The sequence below is a fragment of the Pongo pygmaeus genome, chromosome 16 (genome assembly GCF_028885625.2).
Source record: "Pongo pygmaeus isolate AG05252 chromosome 16, NHGRI_mPonPyg2-v2.0_pri, whole genome shotgun sequence".
In the NCBI taxonomy this organism is placed as follows: domain Eukaryota; kingdom Metazoa; phylum Chordata; class Mammalia; order Primates; family Hominidae; genus Pongo; species Pongo pygmaeus.
In genome coordinates, this window is record NC_072389.2 from 89,795,938 (window position 1) to 89,815,736 (window position 19,799).

Here is a 19,799-nt window from a genome sequence, read left to right on the forward strand (position 1 = left end):
TTCTCCCTCTCCTATTTCCTCCCTTCCAAATGTGCTCAAATTGGCTATGTCCCCTTCAAGGGTAGCACTTCTTGGTAAACACAGAACTCCCTTATTCTACACAGGATGCTGCTGTCCATACATCCCAAAAGCCCATGAGCTTTCGTCACACAGGTGGCTCATTAAACTGAAGGAAACTGAATTCTTAAACTATTTTACCCAAAATTTAAGCCACAAAGACTTTCCTATCACCCCATGCAAGTGCATACCTCCATATGGGCTTTTTTGGACTAGAAAACCAGCAATTTATCCCAATTTGGGGTGAACTTGTTAGCGTTTAACTGTTCCAGTTTCGTTGGGAGCTTAGGAGGCCTGATTCTGTCATTTTAAATCTGCCTACCCCTCCCATTTTCATACCACCCACACGTGAAAAAGTAATTTTCTGTATTGCCAAACAATTCCTTGATCTGAGTGAGGGCTGAGGAGATGGGCTGGTTGCGCTTGGATCCCTTCCTCCACACTGACTCCATTCTGTTCATCGAAACTCTCTTGGTGATGGCGATCAGCCAATTCCTCTCCACCTCACTGGCTCTGCGTTCATCTGGTATTCATGCAGCTCCTTCAATTTATGCTTCCTGCTGCAGTTCACACCCAGACCCCGATCCAGGGCAATCACATCAGAACTTCTGTGGGTGGGGCTGGCCTTAATACTTAGAAGCTCTCCAGGGGATGTGGATGTGTTGCCCAGACTGAGAAGCCCTGTGTGGCTCTGGAGTAAGACCTGGCTTCAATTCCTGCTGTTTAACCTTGAACTAAGTTGTGTAACCAACCATTCTGAACCTTGGTTACTCATTTGTAAAGTGGTGATGAAACTATCTCACAAGGCTGTTTCAAGAACTAAGTGAAAGCGAATGTGAAGTGCCTAGCATGGTGCCTGGTATACGGAAGGCATCTGATACCTATTCCAGAATCTTTTCTGGGATAAAGTGGGTTGTTTGCTTTTTGGGGGCTACAATAAACTTGGGTCTTTGTGAAGGGGCTGGGGAATGAAAACAGGTCTATGTTTTACAGTCAGTAAATTCAATGATATTCTTAAATAAGCCCCTATTTACTTTTTTTTTTTTTTTTTTTTTTTTTTTGAAACAGAAGAGTCTCACTCTGTTGTTCAGGCTGGAGTGCAGTGGCGCAAGTTCAGCTCACTGCAACCTCTGCCTCCCAGGCTCAAGTGATTCTTGTGCCTTAGCCTCCCAAGTAGCTGGGACTACAGGCATGCACCACCATGCCCAGCTAATTTTTGTATTTTTAGTAGAGACAGGGTTTCATCATGTTGCCCAGCCTGGTCTCAAACTCATGACCTCAAGCAATCTGCCCGCCTCAGCCTCCCAAAGTGCTGGGATTACAGGCGTGAGCCACTGTCCCTGACTCCCTATTTACATTGTTTTAAAAAACCTATTTACCTTTAGATAAATGTTTGAGGTAATGGATATGCTAATTACCCTGATTTGATCATTACACATTATATACCTGTATCAAAATATCACACTATACCTCATAAATATGTACAATGATTATGTGTCAATTAAAAATAAAAGCAAAAAATTATTTTTTGAATCTTCATAGCAGCTTTTTTTAATTAAAGGAATTTATCTCTAATAATAAAGTCAACAAATAGAAAAAAAATTAGACTCAGGATCATTTTGTGGAGGAAATACAAATGTAGGCCTAGAACAGAGGGCATAAAAAATAACATTATCCTCATAAGTGTATACTTCAAAAAAAAAAAAAGAAAAAAGAAAGTTGTAGATATCAAAAAAAAAAAAACAACACTAAATTTTACTTTTAACAGGGCACTTTCACTACACTTATATCACAATGCTGCCTGGATAACATTTTAAAGAACTGTTTATTACAAATGAGGGGAAATGCCAGCTAAAGTCAAGGGAGCTGAACAGTTTTCAGTTTTCCCTGCCAATCTAAACCACCAGTGCCAGTTAGGACTACTCAGTGAGGAGTGCAAAGCAGGAACCCAAGCGTGTTGTGATGTCAAAAACAGCAGTTATTTTATATCATGGGTTTTGAATCACTGATATTCTATTTTTTGTTGTTGTTTTTTTGTTGTTTATTGATATACCAGAAATAATGGTATTTTTTAAATGTTTCACGTTCTGAATGACCTGTTCTTAATACTTTATACTTTCATTTTTAGAGTGGTCTTCATTTATTTCCCCAGAAGTGTAGATGAGGTGATTGTTTATAGAACTTACATCTTTAAATGATCTCAATCGTTGGAGTGTTTTTTGACGTTCTTGGTTGATCCATTCTTTTCTCTTTTGCTCCTCTTCTTTTATCTTGTCTCTTTTCTATATTTAAACAAACATATATTTGTAAATTGCTCAACATTACAAAAAATGTCTTGGCATACAATAAAAATGTCTCAGCAAAGAAAGAGGCTGTACCCCAACATTACCACCCCAAGGCTGCGCCCAAGCTGCAGGCCTGGAGGCTAATGGCTGACAGCTGCAGGTCCAGGGCAGCGCAACTCCAGTTTCCACAAGTCTAGGCCTGCATGTTACGCTACACAAACATAGAACATTTTCCTTCGGAGGAGACTCACCATCTGAATACTGTGATGCTGACGAGAGTATCTTATGCTTTCTTCAGCCTGTTGCAATCTGAGCCGATGATTTTCTTTGCACTGATCCTGGTGGAATAACACAAATCACCTACATGGTTTTTAATATTACCCTGGTATAGCATAAAAGGTTAAAAGAAAAAAGCACTGCATTTGGGCTGTAGTGTAAGGCATTCATTAATATTAGTTCTGGAGTGGCCCAATGGTACTGTCTCCTCCACAGTCTATGATGAGGGTTGCCTGGCTGCTTATGGAAATAATTTGTTCCCAGCAGAGTGCTTTAAGAGATGAAAAACAATCCGCCAACCATGAGAGGACATATAGGCAGCCCCCATTCTTAAATGGGATGTGTCCCAACGATGTTTTAATGTGATTGTTTTAAACACATTTCCCCATAACATTATAAATACTCATCACATTTCCAAGCATACCTACAAAAGCAGAGCAACCTACAAATACCTGAAAAATTAGAACTGTTTCACCTGTGCTTAACCACGCACTATACCAATATATAATATGCTATATGCACATAAAATCCTTCATCTATGTAAAAAATAATACGGTAATACAGATAATACTAACATTTACTGAGTAGGTTTTAGCCTCAATGCCAAGTACTTTTCATGCCTTATGATACTTTATCCTCACATGAAATTTGTATTATTACCACTATCATCTTTTTTTTTTTTTTTTCAGACTGAGTTTCGCTCTTGTTGTCCAGGCTGGAGTGCAGTGGCGTGATCTCGGCTCACTGCAACCTCCGCTTCCCGGGTTCAAGCGATTCCCCTGCCTCAGCCTCCCGAGTAGCTGGGATTACGGGTGCTGCACCGGCCTATCATCCTCTTTTAACAGATGAGAAAACTGTGAGCTCAAAAGAGATTTAAGTAACTTGCCTAAGGTCACATGGCTACCTAAGTGGCCAAGCTGTGATATGAACCCAAGTTGATAGCTCACCTCAACTACCATTCTATTAACCAAGTGCCTTCCAAATTCCAACATTTCCAGAATCAGTGGAAAGAGCTCCTCTAAATGGGGTAGGGGGAGTGATTATATCTTGAGAGTGAAGGTTAATGCTCCAAGTCTGGATAAGAGAAGGCATAGGAGCATTTTTTATATATATATATATACATATAACACTGCCAAGGAGGTGGAGGCATCTGTTCATCCACAGCACCATGGGAGTGCCAAAGGAGAGTCCTCCTAGGGCTCATGGGTTTTCTGAAATGTGGAGCAAAGGGCAAATAACTGTATATCTTCAAATCCTCTGAATAACAGTTCCTAAATCCAGAAGTACAATTCTTAAACACAAACATGCAAAGAATATACTCTTCTAACAAAGTTTTTTATTTTTATTTTTTTATTAGAGACAGGGTCTTGTTCTAGCACCTCAGCTAAAGTGCAGTGGTACAATCATAGCTCACTGAAGCCTCGACCTCCTGGCTTCAAGCGATCCTCCTGCCTCAGCCTCTTGAGTAGCTGGCACTATAGGTGCGCACCATAGAGATGAGGTCTCACTGTGTTGTCCCTGGTCTTGAACTTCTGGCCTTAAGTGAGTCTCCCACCTCAGCCTCCCAAAGTGCTGGGATTACAGGCATAAGCCATGGCACCTAGCCAAGTTTTTCTTAAGTATTTGTATTTACATGGAAGAGTAATGAACATTTTTATAAGCTACAAAAGTCACAGTTTTCATGTTTTCTTAATTCTAATAAGAAAAGTATAGTAGGCTGGGTACAGTGGCTCACGCCTATAATCCCAGAACTTTGGGAGGCTGAGGCAGGTGGATTGCTTGAGGTCAGGAATTCAAGACCAGTCTGACCAACATGGTGAAACTCCGTCTCTACTAAAAATACAAAAATTAGCCGGGCGTGGCCAGGCGCTGTGGCTCATGACTGTAATCCCAGCACTTTGGGAGGCCGAGGCAGGTGGATCACCTGAGGTCAGGAGTTCAAGACCAGCCTAGCCAACATGGTGAAACCCCGTCTCTACTAAAAATACAAAAATTAGCCAGGGGTGGTGGCACATGCCTGTAATCCCAGCGACTCAGGGGGCTGAGGCAGGCTTGAATCCTGGAGACAGAGGTTGCAGTGAGCTGAGATCGTGCCACTGCACTCCAGCCTGGCGACAGAGTGAGACTCCATCTCAAAAAAAAAAAATATTAGCCGGGTGTGGTGGCAGGCGCCTGTAATCCCAGCTACATGGGAGGCTGAGGCAGGAGACTCACTTGAACCTGGGAGGCGGAGGTTGCAGTGAGCTGAGATCGCGCCACTGCACTCCAGACTGGGAGACAGAGCGAGACTCTGTTTCAAAAAAAAAACAAAAAAAAAAGGAGAAAAGTATAGTAAATATGAGTAAATACATATAAAAGTCTGTATAAAAATGATATACAGGAGCTTCCTTTTCTGTCAGAAAAAATGAAATTTCTTAGTGTTATCTTTTTATGTATTCATGGATTTTTAAAAATTAAGAAAAAAATCACCAAATATAAGGTCTGAGGTGAGCTGAATATTGTTATCTGTAATTGTTTTGTGTACTCAATAATTTACAGTAAAATATATTTAGAATTGTTATAGTTGGCTATTAGAAACAGAGTTTCTACCTATTGTGGTTTTTAAAGTATCTGTGGTCCAGGGGCGGTGGCTCACACCTGTAATCCCAGCACTTTGGGAGGCCAAGGTGGGCGGATCACTTGAGGTCAGGAGCTCAAGACCAACCTAGCCAACATGGCAAAACCCCATCTCTACAAAATATACAAAAATTAGCTGGGTGTGCTGGCGCATGCCTGTAAACCCAGCTGCTTGGCAGGCTAAGGCACGAGGATCGCTTGAACCTAGGAGGCAGAAGTTGCAGTGAGCCAACATCATGCCTCTGCACTCTAGCCTGGGTGACAGAGCAAGACTCTGTCTCAAAAAAATAAAAATAAAGTGCCTGTGTGCCTGTGTATGCAACGGGCATTCAACAAATAGCTGTTGAATGAATAAATTAAAACCTTGAGATTTGCTAAATGCTTAAATCCCAAAAGAAAAAAAAATATTTTTAAGAAAAATATTTAAAAGCATTTTAACTATAGCCATGGATAAGTACATAAGCACACAAAAAAGTAATCACTGTGTTGGTAAAAACCTTATTTCAATACCTCTTTATCCTTCATACAAGAATAAATCTCTGGAAGAGAAAAGAAAAGAAAGCCACTCTGAGCGTACCTACCTTTCTACTCCGGAGAGAGGCTCTTTTGGCACAGATCCTGCCCCGTTTAGACTCCAGCTGCTGGCACTGCCTTCTGAGTTCTTTCACTTCCAAATTCTTATCATCCTGCAGCCCCACAACACAGTCAATGACTTTAAGTTCCTCTGGATTTTCACATGGATCGTAATAGACAACTTCATCCTGTTTTTCTAAAAATGTATTAATGATTGTTTAAAACGTATTTTATTATTTTAAAAAATGCATTGAACTTTTTTAATGTAAGGAAAATAAAGATCACTTGTAATCCCACCACTGAGAAGCACTATTAACATATATGAAAAATATGTGTATATGTAATATACATGCACACATGTGTATATATACATGACTATATACATGTAAGTAGCATGTGTGTATATACATGTAGTGTATGCATGTATATATACGTGTATATACAGACATATGTATATATATACACACACACACATACACATACTACTTACATAGCTACACATATCAATGGAGTTCTAAAAGAACATTTTCCATGGGATGGAAATACATTTTTAGGCCAGGCGCGGTGGCTCACGCCTGTAATCCCAGCACTTGGGGAGGCCAAGGCAGGCGGAACACCTGAGGTCAGGAGTTCAAGACCAGCCTGGCCAACACAGCAAAACCCCGTCTCTACTAAAAATACAAAAATTAGTTAGGCACAGTGGCGTGTGCCTATAATCCAAGCTACCTGGCAGGCTGAGGCAGGAGAACAGCATGAACCTGGGAGGCAGAGGTTGCAGTGAGCCGAGATCGTGCCACTGCGCTCCAGCCTGGGCAACAAAGCAAGACTCCATCTCCGAAAATAAAAAAAAATTTAAAAAGATAAATTTTAATGGCAGCATAGTATTCTCTAATTTAAGCAGTCCATGTTGTTAGGCTGTTCCAATGTTCCATTATTATTCATTTCACTGTGATGAACATCCCTGTATAAATCTTTGTGTACACTTTTTATCACTTCCTTAGCAGGTAAGTATTTAAGGATCTTGATATCCATTGACAAACTGCCCTCCAGAAAAGCAACTTATATTCTACCAGCAATATATTATTAAGATGTCTTAGTCATATATTATCTTGATTACATATTGATTTTTTTAAAGCCATGCTTACTGTAACAAATTCAAACCCTCCAGAAGTACATAAAACAGTGAAATTTTCTTGCTCTTTCCCCAAACCTTCTGAGTCATTCTCAGAGGAAAAACATTATGAACAATTTGGCATGCATCCTTCCAGATTAACTTCTTTTTTTAATGTAATTTTTTTCCTAAATATGTAAAATGCTTATAACCTGAAACTACTGCAAAAAATTCTGAATACTCAGGATTAAACTAAAAGTTCAGGATCTATGTGAAGAAATTTATTAAACTTGGAGGAACTTTAGGCAAAAAGATTTAAATAAATGGAGAGAGACATACCATGTTCTTGGGTAGGAAGATTCAAAATTGCAAAGACCACTATTCTCCCCAAAGTAATCTCTAATTTTAAGTAAAATCACAATCAAAATTCCAACGAGTTTTTGTTTTGAACTTGATTCTAAATTTCATCTGGAAGAATAAAGGAGTGAAAATAGTCAGAAAACTTGTGGAGAAGTAATGGGGGAGGTACTTGCCTTACCAGACCCTAAAATGTGCTTCCAAGGTACAGTCATGGGAACGGTATGGAGCCAGCAGCAGAAGCTACTCACAAACCAATGGAGGAGAACAACACAGAAACAGACCAAAGTCAATCTAATGTTTAACTTGAGAAACGTTAAACATTTAGGGAAAATGTTTTTAAAATCAGTGATTGGGACTGCTTAACAATTTGAGGGAAAGGTTCAATTCCTACCACAATCAAAATAAATTCCACCTGGACTAAAGAATTAAATGTTTTAAAAAGCAACATCATAAACATATGAAAAGGAAACATAAGCATATATTGACATAATTTTGGGACTGGAGAATATTGCCAGACATAATACTAAAAGCAGAAGCCATAGGGGAAAAAAATTGATAAACGCGACTTCATAAAAATTAAATATTTCTGAAAGGCAAGAAAACGCAAATAACAAGGAGAGATTATTTGCAACATATGACAGACAATAGAGGATATTATTCTTAATGTGGAAAGGAAATATTCCAAAGAAAAATGGACAAAGACTATGAATAGGCATTTCATAAAATAAGTACAAATGGCTCGTAAACATACAAAATTTTGTTCAATATTCACTCATAATTAAATAAATGAAAATTGGAAGACTGCCATTTTCTCTGTCAAGTAAGCAAAAATGCAAAAGAATGGCATGAGTCTGGGAAACATACACACTCATATTCTGCTGATGGGAGCATCTTTTTTCTTTTTTTTTTGAGACAGAGTCTTACTCTGTCACCCAGGCTGGAGTGCAGTGGCACCATCTCGGCTCATTGCAATCTCCACCTCCCAGGTTCAAGCGATTCTCCTGCCTCAGCCTCCCAGGTAGCTAGGATTACAGGCGCCCACCACCACGCCTAGCTAATTTTTGTATTTTTAGTAGAGACAGGGTTTCAACACATCAGCCAAGCTGGTCTTGAACTCCTGACCTCAAATGATCTGCCACACTCAGCCTCCCAAAGTGCTGAAATTACAGGTGTGAGCCACCACTCCCAGCCTGGGAGCGTCATTTTAAATGTACAACCCATCTAGAGGGTCATTATGTAGTATGAAATTTAGAAATCAGAAAATAATACAGAGGTGAGGAACAATGTATCTCAGATGATTATTGTATTGTTATGTATCAAAATGTAAAATATACATTGCCCTTGACCCAATAATTCCATCCTTAGAAATTTATTCCAAGGAAATAATCTGTCCCATACTCAAAGACATGTGTAAAGGAAAGTTCACTACACTACTGTTCAAAATACCTGAAATTTGGAAATCACGGTATATCCATATAATGGAATACTATGCAGCCATTAAAATTTTGATACTTTTATTATTCACTGAAATAGAAAGATGGTTATTATGTATTAAATGAAAAAGAGACTATTATGCATTATATGCCTATGTCAAAATATCTCATGTAACCCATAAATATATATATCTACTATGCACCCATAAAAATTAAAAATTTTTTAAAAAGATGTTACTGAACTGGTTATGTAGTTTTGGTTAAAAATTTATATTTTTATGTATCAGCATATTTTAAAATCTACAAAGTTATACAGCAAATTGTTACCACTAAGTATCTCTTTTTCTCTCTTTTTTTTTTTTTTCCTTTTTGAGACGGAGTCTCGCTCTGTCGTCCAGGCTAGAGTGGAGTGGCACGATCTTGGCTCACTGAAACTTCCGCCTCCCAGGTTCAAGCCATTCTCCTGCCTCAGCCTCCCAAGCAGCTGGGATTACAGGCACGTGCCACCACACCAGACTTTGTGTTTTTAGTATAGACAGGGTTTAGTATTTTTGTATTTTTAGTAGAGACGGGGTTTCACCATGTTGGCCAGACTGGTCTGGAACTCCTAATCTCAAGTGATCTGCCCGCCTCGGCCTCCCAAAGTGCTGGGATTATAGGCGTGAGCCACTGTGCCCAGCCAACCACTAAGCATCTCTAGATGATGGGATTGGGGTAATAATCATTTTTCTTTCTTTGTTTTTCTATGTGTTAACAATGAATATATTATTTGAATAATAAACCACTGAAGGAAAACTTCTGGAAATTTTCAGATGTTATAATTTACAAAAAGTAATTGATAATATGGTCTGTATTTCCTTAAATTTATAATTTAAACATTGCAATCTATATACTTAAATTTTACCTTTTATAAGTCTTTTAAGAGAGTCCAACTGTGTAGTAAGCAGTATTTCTTCGTTTTTTAATATCTCAAATTTAACTTCATATAGTTCTAATTGAATTTCATAAAATTGTATTTCTAATTCATCTACAACATTTGTATTTTTTTCTTGTTCTGGAAGATCTTCCATCTTATTTTCATAGAAAAAATAAAAATAAGTTAAAATAAATTAGTATATTAAAAACCAACTTTAGAAGCATTCTAGCTATTTTCTATTCCTTGTTCAGTACTAAATATAACAAAGCAAATAGGAAAGAAACACTTTTTAATTTCATCTAGTGATGCAAATACTTTATCTCATCCTTGAAACAGAGAAAAACATTTAGGTTCTGAGAAACATAAATGGCAATGAGGTATTATTATGTATTGCATATTGGTGTCCCCCCAAAAATTCGTATGTTGACACTCTAACTCCCAATGTGATGTTATTTGGAGGTGGGTCCTTTGGAAGTAATTAAGTTCAGATTATGTCAAAAGGATAGCACCACCATCATGGGATTAGTGCCTTTATTAGAAGAGAAAGAGAGGGATCACTTTCTTTCTAAACATACACACAGAAGGAAGGCTATATGAGCACTCAGTTAAGAAGGCAGCTGTCTACCAGACAGGAAGAGGATCCTCACCAGACAGTGAATCTGCAGGCACCTTGATCATGGACTTCCCAGCCTCCAGAACTGTGAGAAATACATGTCCGTTGTTTAAGCCTCCCAATCTGTGATATTTAATCTTGTTATAGAAGCCTGAGCCAACTAAAACAGGTGTTTACAGTGTTTTCTGCTTTAAAGTCATAAGATTATAGGAAAAAATTTAAGTGACTATGCAGTGAAGTATCTCTTTGATTATTTTAAAGTTGTACTGAAAACATTGCTGGATTGATTTTCAAGTACAGTACCCATTTCAATACTGAGCTTGGTGTTACTATAAAGTGAATCCTACAATATGGTATTTTGAAACATCTTAACCAAAGGAAAACTTCATGTCTAACCTTCCATAGAAGATGGTGTTGGAATAAGTGAAGAAAAGAAGCTCTTTAACAATGCCTGGAAAGAAAAGTGCTATCTAAAAATAAAAGTGTGCTTTACCACATGGTCTCACTTATAAGTGGGAGCTAAGTAATGTGTATACACAGTGTGGAATAATAGACACTGGAGACTCAGAAGAGTAAGAGGGTGGAAGGGGGGATGAGAAATATTTAATAGGTACAATTACATTATACAGGTGATGATTACACTAAAAGCCCAAACTTTACCACTACACAATATATCCATGGAACAAAACTGCACTTGTATCCTTTGTTTATACAAAATGTTTTAAAAATAAAAGTGTATTTTTAAAACAAAGTTACGTTTATCTTTGTCTTACCTTTCCCTGAATTTCAGCTCTTTTGTGATTTAAACACAACTCTTTTGCTCTCATGAGTTGCAGAGTCTCTCGAGCTAGCATTAGCTTAAGTTTTTCCAACCTGGGAATTGCTGTGGCCCAGGCAGCCTGACCAAATCTCTTTGCATCCTGTTCCATTTCTTTCTGCATTCCTGTTGGATTATAAAAATAATTACACCTCATTAAAAAGGGAAACATTAAAAAGGGAAACATGAGCTAATCCTTTTTTTACTGCCTCCATACTACCTGCAGAACATCCTTTTTAAAAGAAATTTTATTAACTTTTTTATTATTATAAAAATAATACATGTTCCTTGATATAAAATTTTAGGTATTCCATTTTTAAAAAGACAATAAGTCATGATCTCACACCTAACTGAGGCAACTGCTTCTTGTATTTTGGCACACTTGCTTCCATATTGTTTCTATGCCTAGCTAGACAGACAGGCTTATATGGATAGTTTGACCAAAAAATCAGGATCATCATTCTGCTTTATATCTTGTTGATTCTGCACAATATATCAGAAACTCTTGCCACTCATAAAAAAAAAAAAATCAAGAATCATGCTTAACAGCTACGCAGTTTTCTGTTTTATGAATGTACCATAACTTAACAAACTGACAGGCGTTGTTTCCTATTTGATGTTTTTATCAACAATTATTTAAGACTAAAAAAAAGTCCTTCACCCAGCCCACAAGCCCCTGCATGGTCTGACCCATGCCTGTCTGGCCAGCATTTTCCCTCATACCACATTGTCCTGCACTCTCTGCGATCCAGCCCTGCAGGTTTTCTTTAAGCTCCTATTTGCCAACTTCCCTCAAGGCAGGGGACCTTTGGCAGTGCTATTCCTTCTGCCCGGAACACTCCTCACTTTTTCTTTTCTCTCAACTTCCATTTACCCTTCAGATATTGGGGCAAGCGCCACTTCTCAGAGGCCTTCAGTGACCACCACCCTGATCAAGCCCAATTTCTCTCTCACAGACCCTCAGAGCCCATGTCTCTCTTCTTTGTGCCATTTATTGTCACTGCCATTTTCATGTGCTTCAGTGAATAGATAATTAAGATTTCTCTCCCTTCACCAGACTATACAATGTCTCTTAACGCTTGACACTGAATTCTCAGCACCTAGAAAACATAGTGCCTAGTGCATAAGAGGGACTCAAATGGTATTTGAATAAAATGACAATCAATTACATGTATCTTCGTATAGCATTTTTAAAATTATCACCTGCTAATGCTTTTACTGTCTCCTTAAAATAATTCACTGTGGTATCTTGAATAGAGACGACAGCTTCTTCAGCCTGTCTGGTCCATTCTTCAGCTTCTTTCTCCAGGGCAACTACCCTTCGAGGACCTAGGTCATCCTCCTCCAAAGACTTCTACAGACAGAAAGGAAAATTGTCTTAGTAAGAGCTAATAGTTATGTAGAGCCATTAGGAAATTGAAAGGAAATTTGTCACGTGGATTAATTTAACTACACTACTACTCAGTCAATTAAACTTTCATTCATTCAGCAGTCCCTTACTGCATATGAATAAGGCTCTAAGCTGAGCACCACCTGTAAGACAAAAGGACACTCTGGGGCATAAAGGGAAAAAAAAACCCACTTTCATTTCACATGCCTAGAATAACTTTTTCTAGAGAGGAATGTTTTCAACTTATGCTTCTATTAATAATAATACACAATTGTTTAAATGAGTGATCTGTGTTGTCAAGCACTCAGCATAGGGCCTGGAACACAGCACTTAAGTGTTAGCTGTTGTTATCGTTTCTTTTAGGGATATGTAATATAATCACCTAAAAGATAGTATCTGTATCCTCATGCTTATAACATGTACTGGTACTGGACTGAATGTTTGGGTCCCCCCAAAATGCATATGTTGAAGCCTAAATCCCCAGTGTGATGGTATTTGAAGATGCGGCCTTTGGGAGGTAATTAGGTCATGAGGGTGGAACCCTCAAGAATGGGATTAATGCCCTTATAAAAAGAAGAGGAGACACAGGATCTCTGTTTCTCTGCTCCTCACCACGTGAAGACACAGCAAGACAGTCATCTACAAATTAAGAAATGGGCCCTCACAAGACACTGGATCTGTGAGCGCCCTGATCTCAGACTACCCAGCCTCCAGAACTGTGAAAAAAAAAGTTTTGTTGTTTATAAGCCACTAATCTATGGTACTTTGTTATAACAGCCTGAACTAAGACATGTACTGCTATGTCATCCAATATGCAATTTTTCTTCTACAAAGCATAAGAAATATGTACAAGTTAGCCGACAAGGAATTACAAATCAAAACCATAACGAGATACCTCTTCACACCCACTAGGATGGCTGTAACCAAAGAGACACACAGTAACAAGTGCTGGTGATAATGTGGACAAACCGGAATCCTCATTTACTGCTTTTGGGAATATAAAATATGCACCCACTTTGGAAAACCGTCTGGCAGTCTTTCAAAAGGTTAAACATTGAGTAATCATAGGACCCAGCAATCCTACTCCTCAGTATGTACACAAGAGCAATGAAAACATATGTCTACACAGAAACCCACATTCATAGCAGAAGTATTGATAATAGCCAAAAAGTGGAAACAATCCAAATGTCCACAACTGATGAATAAAATGTGATATATCCATACAATGAATATTACTCAGCAATAAAAAGAAATGAAATCCTGATATTTGCTCCAACATGGATTAGCCTTGCAAACATTGTGCTGAGTGAAAGGACCACATATTGAATAATGCTGTTGCTATGTCCAGAGCAGGGAAATCCACAGAGACAGAAAGTAGACTGGTGGTTGCCCAGTGTTGGGAGTGACTAATGGGTACAGGGTGTCTTTTGGGGGTGAAAATGTCCTGAAATTACACAGTAATGATCACTGCACAACTTTGAATATACTAAAAATCACTGAATTGTACATTATATATATATATATAAAAAATCTGTGAATGATATCTTAAAACACCTTTTATGAAAAACAGGCCGGGTGCGGTGGCTCACACCTGTAATCCCAGCACTCTGGGAGGCCGAGACGGGTGGATCACGAGGTCAGGAGATTGAGACCATCCTGGCTAACACGGTGAAACCCTGTCTCTACTAAAAATATTAGCCAGGCATGGTGGCGGGCACCTGTAGTCCCAGCTACTTGGGAGGCTTAGGCAGGAGAATGGCATGAACCTGGGAGGCAGAGCTTGCAGTGCGCTGAGATCGCACCACTGCACTCCAGCCTGGGCGACAGAGCAAGACTCCGTCTCAAAAAAAAGGAAAAATATAGGCCGGGTGTGGTGGCTCATGCCTGTAATCCCAGCACTTTGGGAGCCCAACGCGGGCAGATCACCTGAGGTCGGGAATTTGAGACCAGCCTGACCAACATGAAGAAACTCCGTCTCTACTAAAAAAATACAAAATTAGCTGGGCGTGGTGGCACATGCCTGTAATCCCAGCTACTTGGGAGGCTGCGGCAAGAGAATTGCTTGAATCCAGGAGGCGGAGGTTGCGATGAGCTGAGACTGCGCCATTGCACTCCAGCCTGGGTAACAAGAGCAAAACTCTAACTCAAAAAAAAAAAAAAAAAAAAAAGAAGAAAGGAAAAATGTATGCAAGAAGTAGACTTTCCAAATAATAGACTTTCAAAATAATGAACAGAACAACTTTATCCACAGGTTAGAGTGGCATGAGTCTCATCTAAATGTGATACTATTTTTATAATACAATCATCTGGCAGGGGTCATGAGGTTTTATGTGGAAAGATGGCCCAGTGCAGGGGGCAGAAACCAAGAAACCTCTTAGGTGTCTTCTGATTCCCGTTGTTGAGACCCAAAGCAAGCTATTTAACTCCTCTGGACTCTAGATTCATTTGTAACACTGGAATAAGAATGCCTTTTCTGAATGGTGTCACAGGGTTGTCTGATGGCTCAATGAAGCAAGAGCGATAACAGCATTTACTAAAATTTAAGTTACTGAATTACAATCTAGGGTCCTGCTATTTAAATTTTCATCTTATTTTAAGAAATCTGCATAAGTCCTTAGAGGAAAACAAGCTGAAGCAAATAAACATCACATCAAAAACAATTCATCAGGCTGGGCACAGTGGCTCAGGCTTGTAATCCCAGCACTTTGGGAGGCTGAGACGGGTGGCTTGCTTGAGGTCAGGAGTTCAAGACCAGCCTGGCCAACATGGTGAAACCCCGTCTCTACTAAAAATACAAAAAAAGTTAGCTGGGTGTGGTGGTGCACACCTGTAATCCTAGCTACTACTCAGGATGCTGAGATAGAAGAGTCGCTTGAACCTGGAGGAGGTTGCAGTGAGCCAAGATCATGCCACTGCACTCCAGCCTGGCTGACAAAGGGAGACCCTGTCTTGAAAAAAAAAAAAATTCATCGCCAGAAAAAACATTTAACTCTTTCAAATCTGTAGGAATCTTAAGCTATTAAGATGACCAACGTAAATGTCTTCATTTTCTATCAATTTTAAATATAAACTCAATATTTACACATAAGGGTGAACTACGCACATGTAATGCTGCGCTTTGGGAGGCCAAGGTGGGCAGACTGCTTGAGCTCAGGAGTTCGAAACCAGCCTGAGCAACATGGCAAAACCTCATCTCTATCAATAAATAAGTAAATAAATAAACATAAGGGTAAACCCAAACAAAGTACAAACAGAGATTGAACATTAAGTGTAAATAAAGAAATAATATATGACAAATAGTAAATCTGATAAAGTAAAAATTAAAAAAAAACATACCAAAATATCAAGCTTACATAAAGTTGCAACTTCTCGCATAGCCCTAAATGGCTGCAATAAGTACTGGAAGAACATGGTTGCCACGGTAACCAATTCCTGATACGCTTCATCTTCCTCTTGGTAAACGTTCATTAATGCTACCATGGTGTTGGCTTTTCCATGTCCTTGAATAACCTAGAAAGCAAATGTGAATAAAGCTCAAGTCAGGACAGTATATTTAATACATACCCAACAAACTAAACAAAAGAAACCTTCGTGTTCTCAACTTTTAATACATCAATTTTAAATATTGATTAAATATGAAAATGTTATCATCCTCCATCAAAAATGCCCAATAAAACAAGAATGGTTAAGAAAAGTATGATATATCCATGGCAGAATATTATTACTGTAGTCATTCAGCACTGTGCTTCTGAAGATTGTTTAATAATATGGAGACTTTTGGCCAGGCATGGTAGCTCACACCTGTAATCCCAGCTACTGGGGAGGCTGAGGCAGAGAATCGCTTGAACCTGGGAGGCAGTGGTTCCAGCCTGGGCAATAAGAACGAAAATCCATTTCAAAAAAAAAGGAGACTTTTATAATATTAAATGGAGAGGCAGAGTGCAAAATTTAATCTCAACTATGCGCTAAGTATGCAGCGAAAGGGACCCAAAAGAAGGTCTGAGGTTGTGGGTATTTTTTCATTTCACTTGTCTGACTATAAAGGTTTTGTGAGGCTGTATTCCTTTTTAAAAGCTCATAAGGGCCAGGCGTGGTGGCTCACGCCTGTAATCCCAGCACTTTGGGAGGCTGAGGCGGGTGGATCACGAGGTCAGGATATCGAGACCATCCTGGCTAACACGGTGAAACCCTGTCTGTACTAAAAATACAAAAGATTAGCCGGGCGTGGTGGCGGGCGCCTGCAGTCCCAGCTACTCCAGAGGCTGAGGCAGGAGAATAGGATGAACCCGGGAGGCGGAGGTTGCAGTGAGCCAAGATGGCGCCACTGCACTCCAGCCTGGGCGACAGTGCAAGACTCCATCTCGAAAAAAATAAAAAAAAAAAGACCTCATAAAACATTACAGAGCTGTCTCCAAGTACTTCAGCATGTTGATTCTCTCAATGCCCCAGGTTAATATTCCCATGAAGCCCTTAGCAGTCAACTCATTTACAGAGCCTCAACTGTGGTTCCAGTCTCTGCTGGTTACTGCTTCTAATGCAGGGCAGAAAATAGACTGAACAGTGTATAATCTAGGTGGACTCACTTGGTAGGAAATTATTTTACTCCCATAAGAAGAGAAATAAAATCAAATAATATAGATTTTTTTCAACCAATACATTCTTAAATTCTCCTATTTCCATCCTTCTGCTTAAGGATAAAGTGATCTACTTTCAGCTATAGTTTTTTATCCAGGTAATAATATTATGGGGTGTTTTTTTTTTAAGTGACAGCCTCACTGAACAAAATTAAAACACACACGCAAAGGTAAACTTAAGGCAAGTGATACATTTCAGCCTTATTTCTTAAACTATTCAGAAAAATTCCAGAGTTAAAACATTCAGCTTCATTTTATATATCCTAGCAATACTAGCAATTGGTCTAATTCTAGAATCAATTGCTTTTCTAAATATTAAAATTATATATTTGAACATGTTTTGAATTTAAGCTTCCCCTCCCAACCCCTCATTTTTAAGTTCCAGATAAATATGTGAACTACACTAACGTGAACGGCCAGCTCAACAGTATGAACTACATTCATGCTATAGTACCCCAGAGTGAACTTAAATTTAGGAAAACTGTAACTTTTCTGATAGTATTTACTGCAGTAAAATACATCATACACATGTTCGATTTTAAGGAGAAACCACCTATCTCTGTGAGAAACCGAGTGTGTAAAAAAACAAGTCTGATACAAAATGATAACATTTTTGAAACTCCCCTGTGGGTTCCTCATATCCAGGTGAAAATGATAAAGCTGAAGATCAAACGCTGACTGGCCTGAAACTTCCCTGTGGTTTCCTCATATTCTAAAGTGAAATCAACACGAGAAGTGGGTGTGTAGATATTTACACATAAAACCCACAGTACAAAAATGACCCCACTAACGAGCTCCTTTTATAAAACCATTTTAATTTAGAAAGCTTATTCTATATTTAGCTTAGGCTGAATTCTTCTCTTCACTTCCCCTTCCTCAGAAGAATGCACAGAAAAAAATAATTCAGGTTAATAACAGCAGTGAGCCGAGACTCCAGCCTGGCTCTCCTTAGTAAACTGTGGGTGTGGATTTAGAAGGCATATTTTCTCCTAAACCCTTCTGTGAACTTGTACTTCCCCCTCCCCTTAGGTTCAGTAAGTTTACCACTCAAATAATTACTCTCTCTCAAACTACCTCTTTCAAGCTTCAAAGGGCACTAATGCGGTTATTCCAAACTGATTAATAAAATTCACCTTCTGCCGGCTTTCCATTTGACCAAGTATATATTACTTAAAACAAAACACTCTATCTCCTAAAAGCCATTTCTTCCTCTAAACCATTTCATCCCATTTGCGACGTCCCCTCATACACAGGAATTGCTTACATTTAGTCCGTGTTATTCTTTCCTACATGGATGGGTTGTTTTCAGTTTTGCTTGCAATATTCCTGGCATTTCCTGTTACAACATCCTGCTCTGCCAGCATCTTCAGGGCAAAGGTTGGGGGCCTAGCCCAGCTTCCAGCTCCGAGTACACTAGGCTCTAACTTCGCTTATCCTCTCTGCAGACCCTCCCGCAGCTCCCGCCGGTTTCCCGCAGCGGTCCCGCGCAGGTGAGGGCACTGGGGAGCCCGCGGCCTTCTCCGCCCGCCGGCTCCTCCCCGTCAGCCGTCAGCCAGGGCTCTCGGAGCGTGGGGAGCCTCCCAGAGGGTCCTAGGCCACGGAAGCGCGGACGAACGCCGGCGACCCGGCCTCGCTTACCTGGCGCAGCCGCGCGTCCGCCTCGACCCACCGCGCGCGCAGGGCCCGCTCCCGGAACTCGCGCGGGCTTTCGCAATCGGCCGCGCCGCCCTCAGCCGGGAAGAGTGCGTCGCGCACTGTGGCGCCGCCGCAGCCGTCCGCCGCCGCGCCCAGATAGCGTTCCAGCTGCCTGCACAGCTCCTGCAACGCCGCCTCGCCGGGACCCGCGCGAGTCGGCCACAGCAGCGCCCACAGCCCGAGCCCCAGACCCCAGGCCCCGCCGCCGCCCACGTCCAGCTCCGGCGGCAGCCGCGGGAAGCAGCGCTCCAGAGGCGGCCACAGCGCCGCCAACTGCCGGTGCGCGCCGCGGAGCCCCGCGGCCGAGAGCAGGCCGGCCCAGCTGGGCGGGGACACGGCGGCCTCGGGCTCGGGCTCGGGCTCGGGCTCGGGCCCCAACCTGGCCCCCTCGCGCCGCCGCCGCTGCTGCGCGGTGCGGTCGTGACAAGTCACAGCGAACTTGCCCTCCGCGCCGTTCCAAGCCACCAGGAAGCGCAGCCGGTGCCTCTCGGGCTCGGCGAAGAGGCCCTCCCGGACCGGCACCCAGCCCTCCAGGCTGTCAGGCTGCTCGTCCTCCATGGCTGTCGGCAGCAGCGGCCCTAGGGCTCGGCGAGCGCGGGCCTGGCCTCCTCGCACGGCCTGTCACGAGACAGTCCGAGCCAAAGCATTTTTCGCTGGAATCGAAACCGCGTCAGTGCCCCAGCAGCGCCCTGGCCCCCGGCACTTCTGATTGGCTGGCTGCCGGAGGTGGGGCTTACAAGAGGCATTCGGGGTTGGTTGGGTGATAGACGAGAGGGCCAGCGACAACCAATGAAAAGGTGAGAAGGTCTCCCTCAGGAGTCAATCATCTCGCAACTTGTTCAGGAGTCTGGGAAATACAACTCTTGACTCACCTTTTGCACCCAATACATACGGACGTTGGAAAAATATTTGTTGAATCGGCCAGTTATTGTATTAGTCTCCCACACTAAACTATGAACTTCTTGAGAACAGGGACCAAGCTGATTTTCTTTTCTATCATCAGGGCCCTATTGAGTACATGGT

At 40.9% G+C, this 19,799-nt stretch overlaps 1 protein-coding gene across 2 annotated transcripts in view; it reads right to left on the reverse strand.

Annotated features, from left to right (window-relative positions):
* Positions 1-19,462, reverse strand: part of WHAMM (WASP homolog associated with actin, golgi membranes and microtubules) — a 29,574-nt gene extending 10,112 nt beyond the window's left edge. For both annotated transcript variants that reach the window (XM_054451754.2, XM_054451753.2), the window contains exons 1-8: positions 18,720-19,462; positions 15,784-15,957; positions 12,261-12,411; positions 11,014-11,183; positions 9,616-9,781; positions 5,816-6,003; positions 2,594-2,680; positions 2,244-2,339 (exon numbers count right to left, since the gene is read on the reverse strand). In XM_054451754.2, coding sequence (XP_054307729.1) covers positions 2,244-2,339; positions 2,594-2,680; positions 5,816-6,003; positions 9,616-9,781; positions 11,014-11,183; positions 12,261-12,411; positions 15,784-15,957; positions 18,720-19,334 — 1,647 coding nt within the window. In that variant the 5' untranslated portion in view covers positions 19,335-19,462. The remainder of the gene's footprint in view (positions 1-2,243; positions 2,340-2,593; positions 2,681-5,815; positions 6,004-9,615; positions 9,782-11,013; positions 11,184-12,260; positions 12,412-15,783; positions 15,958-18,719) is intronic.
* Between the last annotated feature and the right edge of the window lie 337 nt (positions 19,463-19,799).